The following is an 18,542-nucleotide window of genomic DNA, read 5'->3' on the forward strand; positions in this document are numbered from 1 at the left end:
CAACCCCAGGCGAAGCGGCTCCAGCATCCCTGGGCGGTGCAGCTTAAGCATCCCCAGGCAATGGCGAGCAGGCCTCCCCAGGCGACGGCGAGCAGGCCTCCCTAGGCGATGCGGGCTCGACAGCCCCATGCGGTGCGGGCTTGGCAGCCCCAGGCAGTGGCTGCAGCAGTGTTGGACACCTTCGTGGTTGCTGCAGTCGGCTGTGTTCCACCGTACTCCCCTCAGTAGCCTATGCAGTGGCTGCTGAGAAATGCCATCATCATGTCCTGGTCCTTCCTTGTGTGGTGGAGGTGGGAGCTGCAAGTAGTCTCCCTCTTGTGGTTTTCCCCTGCTGGTGGCAGAGGGAACAGCAGGTAATCTTCCCCTCCTGGTAGATACTTGGGCGCTGGACGTGCTGGACGCTCGCTCGATTGTCTGTTGTTATTAATAATACTGCTTGTTGTTATTCAGATAGCTAACACAATCCGGAGCTGTCGCCAAACGCCAGCACTAAACCTGGATCAACATCACAACACTTTGTTTGCACTAAAGAACTGTAATCACTGCAAGCACTAGAGCATGCACTGTGGACTGGTGCTTGTGTTTGTGTATGTGTTACGTGCGGGTGAACTGAAACGGGACGGTTATTATTTCGGGGCAAACCCGAGGATTATAAATAAGCAATACATACCACTGTATTGCTTCATTACCATTGTTATTATTTACTGTTGTTTGTCATCAGGCCATTGGATATAAACATGAAATCATCACTGCACCTGGATTATCGTTGTCTGCCTGATTGTTGATCACCTGCACCTGCACACTGTTAACCACTTTGCCACAGTTATATTCACAGTTTATCTTTGTGGGAAGGTACAGCTTGTATGACAGTTTAAAAGAAGCTTGTTTGACAGTTTTTCTCTCTATATGTTTAACCCTGCTCTTTTAAAACAGTCATGAGGATTTTAGACAGAATAAGTCATCATTAAACTAAATACAATGTTTTATTTAGCATTTCTCCTTTTGAATTATTGGTGTTTATGGTGAACATATTTTAAGGTTTTTAGTAGTTTGATGGTCTATGAATGTATACAAAAAGCATGTTGTTACATAAGCACTATAAAAATGTAAACCCCGTCCCTTCAAGCCTTTGATTACCCTCATAAATGTCTTCTTATTAAACACTGATTTTTGTTCATATCATAAATATATATGCGATAAGCAATAAGTCTGTATATATATATATATATATATATATATATATATATATATATATATATATATATTCAATACTCATAAGTGTCTATATTTATATATACAATACAAAAAAACATAGCCCCTCATTAGATATTCATATATTCACTAACAAGGTCAAAGGTCCTCATCCATCAAACTTTTGACATAAACTGTAGTAATAATACTACTGATGGGTTAACTAGGCCATGTTGTAAAGGTTAAGTCATTGGGATCTGCCTTGATGAACTGAATGGTCTTCGTGTGGTTCTGAAATATTCTTATGTTTTAATCTTCTATTAAGCCAATCACCACGACCAGCAGTTAACCACACTAGAGGTCATTATTAGCTCAGCTTTCTGGCCTTTGCTGGAATAGCATACAGATGAAAAAGTGACACCAATTACTAATCATTCAGTTTAAACTGGCAACAGTATGTTACCAAGACACGTATACCTTAAATAATGTGAAACCATGTGATTGTCATTCAAACATTAAGCGTGCCTTATTTCAGATTATGTCATTTATATTTCGACACATTTCCCTAACTATAGTGTATAGCAATCAGTCTGGGTGGTTCTTGGTTATGTTAGTCCAATACAGAACTTACAATTTCTTTTATGTTTTTAACTTTCTTTGAGATGCCGTGACTTTAATGTGAAGGATGCTCAGCCCTGGCATTTAGGATTCACCAGACAAGCTCAAAGCCAGCTAAAGGCAGACTTAGAGAAAAATAATAATTTAATTTTGGAGTAACAAAATAGAACCTCTCAAAATGATTGCAAACACCATAACATAGTAAGGGGCAGGTACAAAAAATGTCATTCAGAAATACAGTGACATTGGAAGCCACTTCCTCTTTCCGTAATTTACATTAGTAAGTTAGGGGTCTGAGTGGGGTAAATCAGGCAACAAAAGCCCAAAGCCCCACCCCAGTGACATCTATTCATCTGCGTCTCTTACCTCGTACAGCAGATTTACTTCCTCCAGTGAGTTTTGGAAGACAGGGTTTAGCAGGGCAGCTGTCCCTCTCTTTACCAGCATTGCAGAGGGGAACAGGGCTGGAAAAAAACAAGACCGGACATTTTTATTTAGTAGAGATGTAACAATTAATGGATTATCGACCACTCGAGTCTCAATTAAACATTCATTGATCAATGAATCACCCTGCTGCCTCGCGTCTCACGTATAGGGTCTATTGCTTTTCCTATTTAAAGGTTTTTGTGAAGTCTAGATGCATGCTGCATATTTTGTATAACATTATGTACATGCATGTTTCCAGAAAACACCTACCAACATCAAAGTTAGAAACAAGGGGAATTCCAGACACACACACACACAGAGCAATAACCCACATCTGCTGCTATATGTTCATGAGCCTCAAACCAGATGCCAGACGCTGCTGTGATTCATAAAAATGCAGTTTGGAATAATATATTACTCTACTTTAAGGAGCAGCTAACTAGTATGGACAGCCCTGCTTTGAAAGTGAAGTTTCATTCAGCCATACAAGACCGATATCCCCCCTCCACCCTCAAGCAAAGGCTTCAGCTGCAACAATGTGTGACAAGGCCTTCAGGAAGGGGGGTGCATAACAATGTGTACTGCAGCACACACTTTTGTGTAACTGGCCTTCACAACATGACTGATTCATTGGCTTTTTCTGTACTTATTTACTGAAGCAATTTCATGCTTCTATCATTTTTTGTAATGATGGTCACCTGTAAGGAAACTACATTAAATTATGTATGTATGTATTTCCCTGTGTGAAGGAGTGCACACAACAAGTATTTAAGCAGAATTCAACAAATTTCCTTTTATTGATCCCAATAATCAAAAGTTACACCTTTACAGCTTAATCATTATCATTAGACACAATAATGAGGCCACTAGTTATTGACAGAAATGAAGCAGTGATATCAGTTTCCAATCTCTGGAAGAAGCCTCAGACACGGCACTGGTGTGTGTTCTTGGAAGATCTTGTTGCTTCTCCAATCCAAGTCCATGCTGTTTCATACAGTTTTTACACCCCTTTGCTTGCAAAACTTGGTTGCTGGCGGATCTCTGTGTGTCAGCCACATTTTGACCAGAAGCAGGTCAGGTGAGGTCAGTTTTATTGACACATTGTTTCCCTGACAGCAGCCAGATAACACCATCCTTTGCACAGCTACACTCAGAGTCATACATTTGGACTTACGGCAGTGTGCGGGTGTGTGTTTGTGTGGGGTGGGGGGAATATTAGGTTGGCAGGAAGGGGGTTCAATTTCTCCCTGTCAGAATACGTGGGTGTATAAAATAAGTGTTCACAGATGTTAGAGGGGTGATTAGAATTGATGTTGGTGATAGAGGTGGAGGTCTGTGTTACGTGTTCAGTGCTATGCTGTCTGTTTGTTTATTTTCGTGAGTTTTTGTGAAACCTTTTTGTTTTGGCCCTTGTGCCTTTTATTTTGACAAGTGTGTTTTTGTAAATGTTGTGTCCATTTTATTTTTGTTTATTTGTTAATTAAAACTACGTATTAGCGCCTTTAACCTTGCAGCTTTCTGTGTCTGAGTCGGAAGGCAATTGGAATGTATACCACAAACAGCTGCCCTTTTAATCATGGATTTATCTTGCTAGTTTTATTAACAATCATCTGGATGTTACTTTGTGATGTTTTTGAATTATTTTCCATATTCTTAAAAAAACAAATATGTTGTCGCAAAATCAACAAGTGTTTATGATTTAAGGCTGTTCATTTGCCTTCTCCCTTTTGTCAGATTTAAATTTTTTCTTATTTGATTCGACTGTCCTGTGAGGTTTCCAGTCATCCTGAGTGGTCCCAATTGCAATTCCACAAATATTGTGCTTAATCTGATTGTTTATAAACTCTGTGTTACTTTGAACTGCACTCAAGAGCTCTCGTTGCCATAGATTGGAAAGTGTCTGCAGTTGTAAGAGCCTGCTGCATCTAGAGAACAGATATTCTGCATACTCACAGGATGGTCCTTAATCAAACATGTTCACAACAATGCTGTAGCTACAGTGGATGTACCCATGTAGTCATCAAGACGTAAAAATGATCTTCCTGTTAAACCAACATGAGGAAACGGTCTTCGCTTAACTTTGCTCAAATTAGAATGATACAAGTCTACTGAGATTTACCACGATAAAAGCGAAATGACAAACGTTTTGCCTAGAAGTCTTTTTCAATCCCTTCAAAGATTAGTTGAAACCTTAGTCATCTTTTAGTATTTCTAAAGATATCATTTGGCAAATGAGGACAGGTAGTCACTCACAGACATATGGGATCTTTTAACACTCATAAAGAAGATAGACTCTTAACAACATTTCTGACAGCACAGATACTGAAGCACATAAATATAATATGCACAGGCTTGCTAAGAGATGACAAGGGTAAGACTCAAATTTACTGGAGTCTTTTTGAATCCTCCAATCTGAAATGTAGATGTTCTGAGATTCAGTCTGAGACAATTTTAGTCAAAGTAAAATATCTCAGAAACTTTTAATACCAACATTTGACAAGAATACTGTCTCCAGTGGCTAAATAAGCACCCTTTTACTGTACATGAGTCAGTATATTTAATGAAATATGAGCGCAAACAACAACTGCATGGTATGTCATATTGTAGTAAATCAGGATTTTCTGTTGTAAATATTTGTAAATACTTTAACGACTGTTTTATTATTATTTATAAACAAAATCCAGTTTTTTAGGGTGGCTGGGAACGCTGTGGTTGTGAGTCTGTTTTGCTTTGAAATATTTCCTTTGAACTAAATGACTGCTTTAATAAGTGCTGACGGCATGCAATAACCTCTACATATGTGAAATGTAAAATCCCAGGCTACACACATCTTAAGTTAAACTACAGACAACGATAGGTTGCGGATGCAACCCCGGTTCCCTGAAAGAGAAAATAACCATCAAGGTATGGGACATTGCCGTCAGGCAGTAGGGATTGGCTGAGCTTTATGTCAAAGCTGCCGATAGGCCTCCGCGCAAGCTGCCGTGTAAGCCCGCCACCTTGGGAGCTTACTATACGCAGTGCGCGGAGAGTCACTTCCTCTTTTGCCCTTCAGGCCGTGAAGGCCTCCAGAGCGACCTCGCGGCTTGATGGTTATTTTCTCTTTCAGGGAACCGATCGTTCCCTTTCAAGTCGAAAATAACCATCAAGGTATGGGAACAGTGTACCCAAGCCGTCGCGAGGGAGGATTCTCGGCAGTAGGACAGACTTACGTCATAACGCAACTGCGTAGGCAGTACATCTACGCATATGCGGAGCTGCGCCTCAGCATCTATGCTCGCAATGACACCTGTCCCAAGGTGGAATAGTCACACCATATTGTCACCTACTCTAGACGTCCGCAACCTGAGGCGTCATAGAGTGCAACACAGATGCTCCAAATGACAGAGCAGAGGATTCCAGCACATTTAGCCTGTAAAACCTCATGAAAGTATGCGGCGTAGCCCAACTGGCTGCCGCGCAAATATCAGACACCGGCACCCCTCGAAAGAGGGCCCAGGATGTCGCCATACACCTGGTAGAATGCGCCTTCAACTGCCCTGGTGGTGGAAGGCCTGCAGATTCATACGCTAATTTAATAGCATCCACTATCCAGTGGGAAAGGCGCTGTTTAGACAGCGGCTGACCCAAAGATCTAGAACCATGGCATATGAACAACTGTTCTGTCTGCCTCACAGTCCTTGTACGGTCAATATAACACCTCAATGCCCTCACAGGGCAGAGCATGTGTAACCGCTCTTCCTCTGGGGAAGAAAAAGGAGGAGGATGGAACGCCATCAACTCGACTGACTGGTTCATGTGGAACGGGGATATAACCTTTGGTAAAAAGGCCGGATTAGGGCGCATGGAGACCTTAGAACCGTCTCCTGCAAAACGAGTACAAGAAGGATGCACTGACAGTGCATGTAACTCGCTCACGCGTTTTGCTGATACTACAGCCAGCAAAAACGCAGTCTTAATAGATATGAGCTTCATATCCACGCTGTGGAGAGGCTCAAACGGTGCCTTGGCAGGGGCTTCTAGCACCACATCAAGGCTCCACGACGGTAAACTGGTCATTCTTGGAGGCCGCAAGCGTCTTGCGCCTTTCAGAAACTGAGATGCCAAAAAATGGCAACCAGGTGATAACCCGTCAATGCGTACGTGGCAAGCCGAAATAGCGGCCAAATACACTTTAAGTGTAGAGGGAGACTTACCCTCGTCTAACAGCTTCTGCAGAAACTGTAATATCACTGCCATAGGGCAGGAGACCGGGTCATGGCCCTCAGCCAGACACCAACTCTGAAATAATTGCCACTTATACGTATATTGCGACCGAGTAGAGGGCGCTCTCGCACTCTGAATAGTGGATATAACCGCCGTCGAAAGCCCTAAGGCTGACAGGCGCTCCCGCTCAGGGGCCAAGCCCATAGCTGCATGAGCTTGGGGTTCGGATGCCATAGCCCTCCTTGGGCTTGGGACAACAGGTCCGCTCGCAGAGGGAGCTCCCTCGGGCGACCGTGCAACAACTGCACTAGACTCGGGAACCATATCCTCCGAGGCCACCGAGGAGCGATCAGAATCACTGTCGCTTGCTCTACCCTGACCTTCTCCAAGAAGGCGGGGAGCATCGAAATCGGTGGAAATGCGTACAGGAGCCCTGGCGGCCATTCGTGAGCCAGTGCATCGACTCCTAGGGGGCTGTCGAGGTCCTTCACCGAGAACCATAGGGGGCAGTGCGTGGTCTCTCGCGAAGCGAAGAGATCGACTTGCGCTGTGCCGAACCAGTCCCAAATGCGCTCTACCACCCGAGGGTGAAGACGCCATTCGCCCGCAAGAGGACCTCCTCTGGACAGGAGATCCGCTGCGTAATTGACTCTGCCCGGCAGATGAACTGCACGCAGAGAGGCTAACCGCGGTTGAGCCCAGAGCAACAGCCGCGTTACCATCCGGTGAAGACCTGGGGACCGCAATCCGCCCTGGCGATTGATATACGCCACTACTGTGGTGTTGTCTGACCGCACTAACACGTGCTTGTCTAGAAGCACTGGCAAGAAGTGCCGAAGGGCGAGGTCCACTGCTCTGAGTTCTAGAGCGTTGATGTGGGCTGACCTCCAGGGTCCTGACCACACTCCACGGGTCCCTGTCCCGTTCCAGACTGCTCCCCAACCTTGGTTGGAAGCGTCGGTTGTGATAACTTCCCTTCGGAAGATGGGACCCAAGCGCACGCCCTGGCGGATGTTCGACTGAACTTTCCACCAGCGTAATGCTTCCCAGCAGGTTCGGGATACCCTCAGCCTGCGGTGCTTGTCTCTCCGCGGGTGCAACGCGAAGGCATTGAACCAGGCCTGCAGAGGTCTCTGGTGTAGTAAGCCCAAAGGAAGGGCTTGCGAGGCGGCAGCCATCAACCCCAGCATGCGCTGACAGAGCTCCATGCTGACTGTTTCTCTCAACCTGAATAGGGAGAGACACCGCTCTAATGAGGCAACTCTTTGTGTCGATAGGGTCGCTTCCATGGACACTGAGTCCAGATGCAGACCCAAAAACTCGGTCTGTTGGCTGGGCACGAGGCGGCTCTTGTCTGGATTGACCTTCAGACCTAGCCGCTGAAGATGGTCTGTAACCATCACTGTGTGCTGTGCCAACTGCTCCTTTGACTGCGCGCAGACGAGCCAGTCGTCCAGATAATTCAGCAGTCGAACGCCTTGAACCTGCAAGGGGGCTAAAATGGCGTCCATACACTTCGAAAAGGTTCGAGGAGCTAGAGACAGGCCGAATGGCAGGACACAAAACTCGTAGACCCTGCTCTGAAATGCGAAACGTAGGTACTTCCTGTGACCCGGACAGATGGGAACATGAAAGTACGCATCTGTGAGGTCTACGGTGGTAAACCAGTCGCCCTGCCGGACAGACTGGACAATGTGCCTGTGCGTAAGCATCTTGAACGACAACACCCGTAGGTATTTGTTCAGTACACGCAGGTCTAGAATAGGGCGGAGCCCGCCGTCCTTCTTTGGCACAAGGAAGTATTTGGAGTAGAACCCCTGGTCGGTCAGAGCAGGGTCTACTAGTTGAATGGCACGCTTCTTGAGCAATGCCTGTATTTCTGCATTTAGAGCTGAGGACTGAACCGAGTCCTTCACTGCAGTTACCACCACTCCCCTGAAGGGGGGGGGGTTTTAACCGGAATTGAAGGGTGTACCCGGTGAGTATAGTTTTGCGCACCCAGATGTCGTTGGTGCATTGTTGCCAGAACAGGAGCTGTGGAACAGTGTAGGGGTGGGTTAACGGCTGCCGGGGTTTCTCAGGGCTGCTTAGGCTGCGCTCGCTCACGAGGGGCCTGACCAGAGCCACGAGGGCGTGGTCTGCTACCTCCTCTGGGGCGCCACCCTCCGCGCTGCGGTCTTGCAAACGCGGGTTGGCTGCGTGCTGCAACCCCCGAAGGGGCGGTTTTACTGCCCTGTGGGTGCGCCTGCTGCTGCGGCGGCGCCCTGCGCCATTGGCGCTCCTGCGGCCGCCTTGGCTGGAAAGGCTTGCTTGGCCACATCTTAGCCAACTGCTGCGACGCCTCACGCGCCTTGACGGAGCGTTGCAGCATCTCCTCCACCGCTGGGCCAAACGTGTGCCCCGGGGATATAGGAGCATCTAGCAACGGGGCCTTATCAGGCTCCTGTACCCTGGCCTGTGAGAGCCATAGCTGCCTCCTTGCTACTACGAGGGAAGCAATGCTCCTGCCCTGTGCTCGCGCATTTAGCTGAGCCAGCCTGACCAAAAGCTGTGCAACTGCACCCAGCTCGGTTCTGAGCCCGACGGATGGGGACTCAGGCAGGTCGCGAATCAGCGCCGCCTGGTAGACTGTCAGGAGGCTGGCCACGTTGGACAGTCTAACTGCCTCTGTAGCCGCGGCATAACCCTTTTTTAGGTGGGCCTCCGTAATCCTACACTGCCTGTTAGGGCAGGAAGGGTCCTTAGCCAGCCCCGAAAGTGTCGGCGTCTTTACTAGCGCGGCGAACGCGGCGCCCACTGGCGGAAACAACGCCAGCCCAGCTTCGCTCGCCCCGTGCATGGTGAAGGCCAAAGCCTTGCGAGAAGTCGCAGGGGCGGAGGCCGGTGCTCCCCAGGTGGACTGCACCTCCTTAATAAAATCCGGGAATGCCGGGAGCATCCTGGACTGAAGGGGCGGAGCCGATGGCAATTCAAATAGAGAGCGACGTGTTGGCTCTGATGCAGGCCAGTCCACGCCCAGATGACGGGCTGCCCTCTCCACCACTGACCAGATAGGGTCATTAGTATCCAGCACTTCAGGGTCGTCCTGCCCAGAGTGCTGGGATGCCACCTCAGGCTCTGTGTCTTCAAAGAGCGGGTCTGCATCAGATGCGTCCCTTGAGACAGCATCGGCGTCCCACTCTACTTCCTGGGGAACTGGTGGAGGAACCATCGGCTGACTAGCGCTGGGTCCGGTAACCATCTCTGGGGCCCGAGGCGCCACATTCGCTAGAGTCATGAGGAGGGATTGTTGTCCCATCATGAGCTCCATAAACTGCGACATCTTGGAGGTGAGCTCAGCCACCCCAGATGTGTCTTGATGCCGTCTACCCCTTCGAGGGGAGCGGGAGTGCCTTCTCCGGCGAGGCGATCGAGATCTGGATCGCGACTCCCGACGGGGGCGAGCCCCGCGAGAGGAGGGGCTGCGGGAACGTTCCCGAGCACGCCTAATTGGAGACCTTTGACCAGCTGTAAGCTGGGAAGATGGGCTCATAGGCTGAGACGTCGCCGGCAGCGACACGATAGACGATGGTGGGGCCGAGACGGTGTGGGACGAGCCCGAGGATGGGGAACGACCTCCCACCGCCTTCCTAGCTCTCTGGCGCAGGGTGCGTGTTTGAAACCCCGCACATAGCTGGCAGTATGCCCTGTCTGCCAGGGCAGATGCTGCATGGTCCGGCCCTAAACATGCGACGCAGTCCTCGTGAGGGTCACTTGCAGGCAACTTGGCCTGACAGGTCACACAACGGTGGAACCCAGACATATTGACGTAAATCACGAAGAGCCGAGGTGCGCGCGTCGAGCGCCGAAGCGCTGGGCACCAAGCGTCAAGCACCTGAAGTGCGTGCGTCGAGCGCCGCCGCGTCGAGCGCCGAGGCGTCGAGGGTGCGTGCGTCGAGCACCGAGCGCCGAAGCGTCGAGCACCGAGGTGCGTGCGTCGACGTCAAGGGTGCGCGCGTTGAGGCGTCGAGCGCCGAAGCGTCGAGCGCCGAAGCGTCGAGCGTCGAGTGCGTGCGTCGAGCGTCGAGGGTGCGTGCGTCGAGGCGCCAAGCGCCGAGCACCGAGCGTCGAGCGCCGAAGCGTCGAGCGTCGAGCACCGAGCGTCGAGCACCGAGGTGCGTCGAGGGTGCGTGCACCGAGCGTCGAGCGTCGAGCGTCGAGGCGCGTGCGTCGAGCGTCGAGGGTGCGTGCGTCGAGGCGCCAAGCGCCGAAGCGTCGAGCGTCGAGCACCGAGCGTCGAGCACCGAGGTGCGTCGAGGGTGCGTGCACCGAGCGTCGAGCGTCGAGCACCGACGTTGATGGAACGTGCACCGAGCGTCGAGCACCGAGCGCCGAAGCGTCGAGCGTCGAGCACTGAGCCCCAAGTGCAGAAGCACTAAGCACCAAGCGCGGAAGCGCTGCACAAAGCGCCGAAGCGCTGCACCAAGCGCACAAGCGCTGACACCAAAAGCGCCGGAGCGCGAGCGCCGAAGCGCGAGTACCGAGCGTGGAACGCTAGCACAGACGCCTAAGCGTCAGCTGACCCGCCAAGCGGAGACGCTAAGTGCTGGTACGGTGTCTGATGCTGTGCAATACCTACCTGTAGGTGCTGGGGATTTTGCACGTTGGTGGTTGTCTTCCTCTGTATAGTGAAGGGAAAAAGTTTTTTTTTTTTGTGGACGCTGCAGAAGGAAAGGGAGTGTAGTGCAATACCACGTGGCGGGAACGCGCCGCGGGGGGGGACACTGCAGAGCAGACTACCCACACACACACACGGTTAGCCTAAGCTAGACCGAGGATGCAATTGCGCGTGGCCAAGGCCAACGCAACACGCGTCCGACACACAATGTAAATATATATAACAATATAATTACACAAAAAATATAATATATATAGAATATATATATACAAAAAACCCACACAGTAATAATAAAGGAACAGAGGAAAGACGGGGAGACCACGAAGAACGCGATGCCGAAGCAAAGCGAAAAGGAATATATAATGTAAACACAAAATATATCCTAAAATAATACAAATACACAATAATAATAATAATAACTGAAATAAACTCGGAGAAGGGGATAAACCAGCTTCTCAAGCCTAAGCTTAGTGAGTACAATCAGTTAAAATAGCTCTAAGTCCTACCGCTACTGATGCTGAAGGCAAAAGAGGAAGTGACTCTCCGCGCGCTGCGTATAGTAAGCTTCCAAGGGGGCGGGCTTACACGGCAGCTTGCGCGGAGGCCTATCGGCAGCTTTGACATAAAGCTCAGCCAATCCCTACTGCCTGACGGCAATGTCCCATACCTTGATGGTTATTTTCGACTTGAAAGGGAACCTCCCTTATCATATAATGGAAGTCAATATGATCATCACTATTGTAACCAATGAAATAGCAGATACTAAATCTCAAGTCCTATGGCAAATCAGGCACGTTTGTTGTTTCAACACATACATTTTGCATTTTAATGCTAATTATCACCAGGTGCCCCTTCAAAGTGATAGTAGAAGGAGTTGACTGTATTGTATTAGATTCTGGAAATAAAATACAACGCTCTGCTAAACCTTGTGGCACTTAAAAAAAAATCTTGAAAGCAAAATTACAAGTCAACAAACTGTATGGGTCAATTGCAACAAACTTGCAGAGTTAGTACTAAGTTGCGTACTAGCTAATACGGTACTATCTCGGGATCATCCCCAGCTGCGTACTAAGTTAGTACAATTGCAACAAAAAAAAGATGCAGAACAAAGTTGGGGACTAGCTGATCCCAAGCTTTAGTACGGTACTAAGGATGAAGCTTTGTTGGTGTGCTACCAAACAGGAACTAAAGAGGGGGCTCAAAATCTGAGCGATTTGTTCCAGCAAGCTAATATATATATATATATATATATTGTAACCGGCCGACACTCACGGTCGTTCGTTGCCCCTTTAAAAGCAGGACCCAGGACACAAGAAGTGGATTTTTAAGCGCTTACGTGCTAATTTTAATATACACAACAATAAATAAACAAAACAAAACAAAACACCTAGCTCCGTTTTGAGCACTAACTAAACATTTTATGCAGGTCCCTGACTAGCTTGCAGGACGGCTAAGCCGTTTACCTGTCATAAAAACACTGAAACCACACAAGTTCAATTCAGCACTGACTGCTCGGAAGCAGAGCACCTCTCTTCTGCTTCCTTCTACTCAGCAGCCTTGTGCAGACAAGCTGCACGTCTCAAATACCCCGCGCCTGGCATTAATTTACAATAAATATCAGGTGCGGGTGATAATTAAACAATAAACAAATTACCAAAATAATAAAACAATTAAACAAAATGTGCATACGCACATGTTTTCTTCAGGGAGGATACTAACCCCCTCCCTGATGTGTTACACATCCTCCCCCTCAAGTGTGCAACACTGATCGGCCATTCCAAGGCCACCCCCTCCCCTAAAACACAACCACCCACCCTTGAGTCCACAAATGTCAATTTTCGCCCTCTTACACGGGCGGGCTTGAGGGTGGGTCGGTTCCTCCGGCGCTTCCAGGAAGGGGCCTTGAACCGGCGACATGGGACCCCACCGGGATGACAGGGGCGACCGAAGCGACGGCCGGGGAACAGACGGCTGCAGCAGCGGGCAGAGGTCTTCACCTGGGGACCGGCGCAGCGATGTCCGATCACCCAGGGGGAGCTTAGCAGCGAACAGGGGGAGCACCAGCGACGTCTGGCAGCAGCCCAGCGACGTCTGGGTGCTTGGGGAGAGCGGAGTAGGGAACCAGGGGCAGAGCTGTGGCCGATGGTGCAGACTTCTGGGCTCCAGGCCAAGCGCAGGGAGGTCTAGGAAGACCGGCAGGGTGTCCAGGAGCAAGGGGCAAGGGACCGCACTGACCAGCGCCGGATCCTCTTCCGGGGTTGTGGGCTGGGGCTGTGGTGGAGGTGCGGTGCTCACCTCCTCTGGCTCCGGGACGGTCTCTTCCTCCTGTTCTCCCTGCAGCAGCTCCTCTGGTGCAGGCGATTCCGGGGCTTCTCTCGCCGGCACTGCCGACAACGCCTCTGCCTGCTCCCATTTTTGGAGCAGCAGCTCCAATTCTGTTGGCTCCCGCTCCTTGCTTTCCAGCGGAGTCAACCCAAACTCTCTCTCCCATCTCTCAGTCTGCTCTAACTGAGCAGCAGGGTTCCGGTTGATCCTTGCGATCAACTCCTCAATGCTTTCCATTTCTTTTTGGGTCGTAGGGGCGCCCACACACGCTTCCACCATATGTAACCGGCCGACACTCACGGTCGTTCGTTGCCCCTTTAAAAGCAGGACACAAGAAGTGGATTTTTAAGCGCTTACGCGCTAATTTTAATATACACAACAATAAATAAACAAAACGAAACAAAACACCTAGCTCCGTTTTGAGCACTAACTAAACATTTTATGCAGGTCCCTGACTAGCTCGCAGGACGGCTAAGCCATTTACCTGTCATAAAAACACTGAAACCACACAAGTTCAATTCAGCACTTTGACTGCTCGGAAGCAGAGCACCTCTCTTCTGCTTCCTTCTACTCAGCAGCCTTGTGCAGACAAGCTGCACGTCTCAAATACCCCGCGCCTGGCATTAATTTACAATAAATATCAGGTGCGGGTGATAATTAAACAATAAACAAATTACCAAAATAATAAAACAATTAAACAAAATGTGCATACGCACATGTTTTCTTCAGGGAGGATACTAACCCCCTCCCTGATGTGTTACAATATATATATATATATATATATATATATATATATATATATATATATATATATATATATATATATATATATAATTTGTAAAAAGAGATATTTTATTTTCTCCAGTTTTAGGAAGTGCATCAGATCCCTGAGCCAGTGAGTATGTGAGGGTGGGGCAGCTGATTTCCAATTTAATAAAATCAGGTGTCTAGCCAGCAAGGAAGCAAAGGCCAGGGTGTTTCTCTGCAAATTGGGCAAAGGGACATCATTAGGTGTTACCCCAAAGAGTGCAATCAGAGGGGTAGGCTCCTGACTGCACTATATCAGAAAGTGTCTCAGAAATAGAGGTCCATAGAGGACCCAACCTGGAACAGGACCAAAACATATGTAAGAGGGATGCTGGAGCTTGTTTGCATCTGTCACAGGTTGGGTCTAAGTGGGGATAGATCTTGGACAATCACAACTTGGAAAAGTGAATGCGGTGTACAACTTTGAACTGTATAAACTCATGTTGGGCTCAGACAGAGGAGGAATGTACTCGCCAAAGAATGGAGTTCCAATCATTTTCAGAGATTATTAGGCCCAAATCTTGTTCCCAAGCAGTTTTCAGTGTAGGCAGGGAGGGGCAAGAAAGAGATAAAATATAGTTATATATTTTGGAGCTCAAGCCCTTACACCCAGGATTAAAGTTAAGGACGGGCTCCACAGAGGGACTGAGGGGCAGCACTGGGAATTGGGCAGTCTTGCTACACATTAACTCCCTAACCTGTAGGTAGCGAAAGAAATGACATCTGGGTAAATTATATTTACTTGAGAGCTGTTCAAAGGAGGCAAAAGTGTTATCGATATACAGGTCCTTAAGAGTGGTAAGACCAGCTCTGTGCCAGGTATGGAAGGCTAGGTCATTGACAGAGGGCGGCTAAAGATGATTTGCGTCAATAGGGGCAAGCAGAACCATCACTTGTAAGCCAAAGTGAAGCCTAAATTGGCCCCAAATCCTGTTGAACTAGAATGTTAGAGCTAAAACAGGATGTAGACAGAGGGAGACTATAGCATAACAAGGCCGGCAAGGAAGTGGAGTTACAGGAAGCTGCTTCCATATGAAGCCACTCAGGACCTTGTTGGAGGTGGGAGTGTAACCAGTAGGAAAGATTGTGGATATTGGCTGACCAGTAGTAGAATATAAAATTTGGTAGTGCTAAACCACCCTGAGGCCTGGGTCTCTGAAGGTAAGCTCTCCGTACAAGTTTTTTTAATTCCAAATAAAGGAGGAAATCAGCTGATCTAGGGTATAAAAAAAGATTTAGGGATGAAAAGTGGGATGCACAGAAATTTGGGTAGGATATTCATTTTTATTGAGTTTATGCGACAATAAAATAAGAGAATAAGGCAAAGCAGACCATCGTGAAGTTAGATTTGAAAAGATTAGTATACGACCACTTGACTGAGATTCCCAAGTATGTAAAGCTTCTAGTAGCAACCTTAACCGGGAAGTTAGAAAGGGGATATTTTAGGGCGGCAGAGTTAATAGGGAATAGCTCACTTTTACAAAGATTAAGTCTGTAGCCAGAAAAGTTGCCAAAATTGTCAAGGATCGAAAGAACTAGGTATGGAAGAGCTGGGGTTGGAAAGATAAAGAAGAAGGTCATCTGCATATAAAGAGACCTTTTGTTCACTGCCCTCCTGAACCACACCTCAAACCGCCTGATCGCTGCGTAGACAGATGGCGAGGGGTTCGATAGTAATGGCAAATAAAAGCGGAGAGAGAGGGCATCCCTGCCTAGTGCCACAATGTAGGGGGAAATAATTAAAACTGGATGCGTTTGTACAAACTGAAGCTGAAGGGGATGCATACAGCAATCTGACCCATGCAATAAAGTTGGGACCAATTCCAAACCTCTGAAGCATAGTAAACTGGTAATCCCATTCAACACAGTCCAACGCCTTCTCACCGTCAAGTGAGATAACCACCTCTGGAGTGGGTGAAACTGATTGTGTATAAATTATATTGAAGAGGCATCTAAGGTTAGATAGCGAGTGTCTTTGCTGTATAAAACCAATTTGGTCAATGGATATAATAGAGGGAAGCACAGCTTCGAGGCGATGCGCTAGGATCTTGGTGAGGATTTTCACATAGGCATTGAGGAGGGAAATAGGGCGATATGCATCACAATCTAAGGGGTCCTTATTCTTTTGTAAAATTAGAGATATTGATGCCTTACAAAGTGTTGAGGGAAGGGAGTGAGAAGTAAAGGATTCAGAGAACATTGAGCTTAATACAGAAGAAAGTTGAGCTGAAAATTTCTTCTAAAATTTGATGGGAAACCCATCAGGCCTGGGAGTCTTGCCACTTTGCATGAAGAGAGAAGGGTTCTTCCAGGTGGGCCTTGGATTCAGGATCGATAATAGGAGTATTGACTTTATTAAAGAAGATATCTGTAAGTGAGGGAGTAGGCAAGGATTCTGAGCTATAGAGGTTTGCATAAGAAATTTCACCGGTATCTGTAGTTATCTCACCTGACTGAGTATGTATTTGAGGAATCAGATGAGAAGCAGTAGACTGACGACGTTGGTGAGCTAAGCTCTTATGGGTTCTCTCACCATATTTATACCTTGTATGGCATGATCTTAGAAGTATTTGTTCAGCCTGTCTTGAGGATGAAAGGTTGAATTCAGTCTGAAACGTCAGATGTTCATTATACATGTCAGGTGTAGGGGAAGTAGCATATTTTTTATCCAGTTGTAAAATAAGGTCCTCGCATACAGTATAGGCTTTCAAAGTATCCCATAGAGTAGCAACAGACATTCCTGGTGTAGAGTTAGTGTCAAGGAAGAAATCTATTTCTTTAGTTAAAGAAAGAAATCTATTTCTTTAGCAAAAGAGGACCCAAGCGCCAAGGAGCTGCGTGGTGAGATCTGGTTTGGTAAGGTTAACTCCAGGACCACTGGTGCACGATCAGATATTACAATGCTGTGGTATGTGCAAGAACAATTTATTGTAATTTATTGTCAATACAAAAATAGTCAGTGCCGGAGTAGGTGTGATGAACAGGGGAAAAAAATGAATACTGGTCTTGCAGTGGGAAAGAAAAAATGCCATGGGTCAGAGATCCCATATGCATCCAAAAAGGAGCAAATAGCAAGAGAAGATTTGGAGGGTGTGAGGGCCTGGGGGAGGAGCGGTCTAAAGCTGTGTTTAGCACACAATTGAAGTCCCCACCCAAGACAAAGTGGTGGGTGTCAAGATCGGGCAAGGAAATTGGTAATAAACTGTCTGTCATCAAAATTGGGAGTGTAGACATTGGCTAAGATTAAAAGGAGTATTAAACAGTTTGCCTGTTACAATAACGAGCCGTTTGGATCAGATATAACTTCAGACATTATAAAAGGTGTAGATGTATTGACCAGTATGGCTGCACCTCTGGCCTTGCCATTAAAGCTGGAATGAAACAGCTGCCCCACCCATCCCCGGCGGATACGGAAATGGTCTGAATTACTGAGAGGAGTTTCTTGGAGGAAAGCAATGCTCACTTTTAACACCCGGAGGTGTGTTAAGATTTTATTATGTTTAACTGGGTGATTTAAACCCTTAACATTCCAGCTGACAAAGTTAAGCGGGAACCCTCCACCACTGGACAATGCACTAGAATTTACCATTGTGGAACCGATGTGTTAAACTAGGTCCTTTGCAAAGGAACTAGAGCTGAGTCCTCAACCCCCAACCGAGAAAAAAGACTGTAGACTATAAAAAGAGAAAAAAGGCAAAGAAAAAGAGAGAAAAACAAAAAACGGAGAGAAGTAAAAAGTCACTTTTAAGAAGATTTAATGCTGCCTTACCAGAGAGGCAGCCAAGTACAATAGCAAATTTAAAAAATCTGTGAAAGAGGCTGAAAGTTGAGACACGCAAAGCTGTTACAAAACAAAGCCAACAGCATTCGTCTGGAAAGCTTGTGCAACCTCTGTCCCAGATTTACAGCCTAGTACAGTCAATGGAACCAAATCTACTTGCAGCAGAGGCTGTCCCTAGAAAACCAGGTATAATTTACTAAAATTGTTGTTCATCAGACTAAATATTAGGTCTACAATTTAATATTACGTGTGAAAGGCAGAAACAGCAGGAAAACACAAACAGGCTGGAGGTTGCAGTTGAACGCTTATAGTGCACTTTTATTATTTACAGAATCAAAATAAACAAAACCTAGTTCCCACATAGGGCCTAACTATACTTGGAACAGGCCTTAACTAGCTCACTGGACGGCTAACCCATTTACCAGCCAAACACACTTGCTTCACAGTTTACACTTTTAACCAAAAACTCTGGTTTACACAATACCTTTCATTTAGGTGCCACACAGTACTTATTTATTTATTTATTTATTT

The 18,542-nt window shown here is 47.3% G+C and overlaps 1 protein-coding gene across 2 annotated transcripts in view; it reads right to left on the reverse strand.

Moving 5' to 3' along the window:
• The window catches only part of LOC117420139 (protein FAM180A-like), a 51,740-nt gene that overhangs the window by 12,206 nt on the left and 20,992 nt on the right, over nucleotides 1-18,542 (reverse strand). For both annotated transcript variants that reach the window (XM_034033692.3, XM_034033691.3), the window contains exon 2: nucleotides 2,176-2,273. In XM_034033692.3, coding sequence (XP_033889583.2) covers nucleotides 2,176-2,273 — 98 coding nt within the window. The remainder of the gene's footprint in view (nucleotides 1-2,175; nucleotides 2,274-18,542) is intronic.

The sequence above is a fragment of the Acipenser ruthenus genome, chromosome 14 (genome assembly GCF_902713425.1).
Source record: "Acipenser ruthenus chromosome 14, fAciRut3.2 maternal haplotype, whole genome shotgun sequence".
Taxonomy (NCBI): Eukaryota; Metazoa; Chordata; class Actinopteri; order Acipenseriformes; family Acipenseridae; genus Acipenser; species Acipenser ruthenus.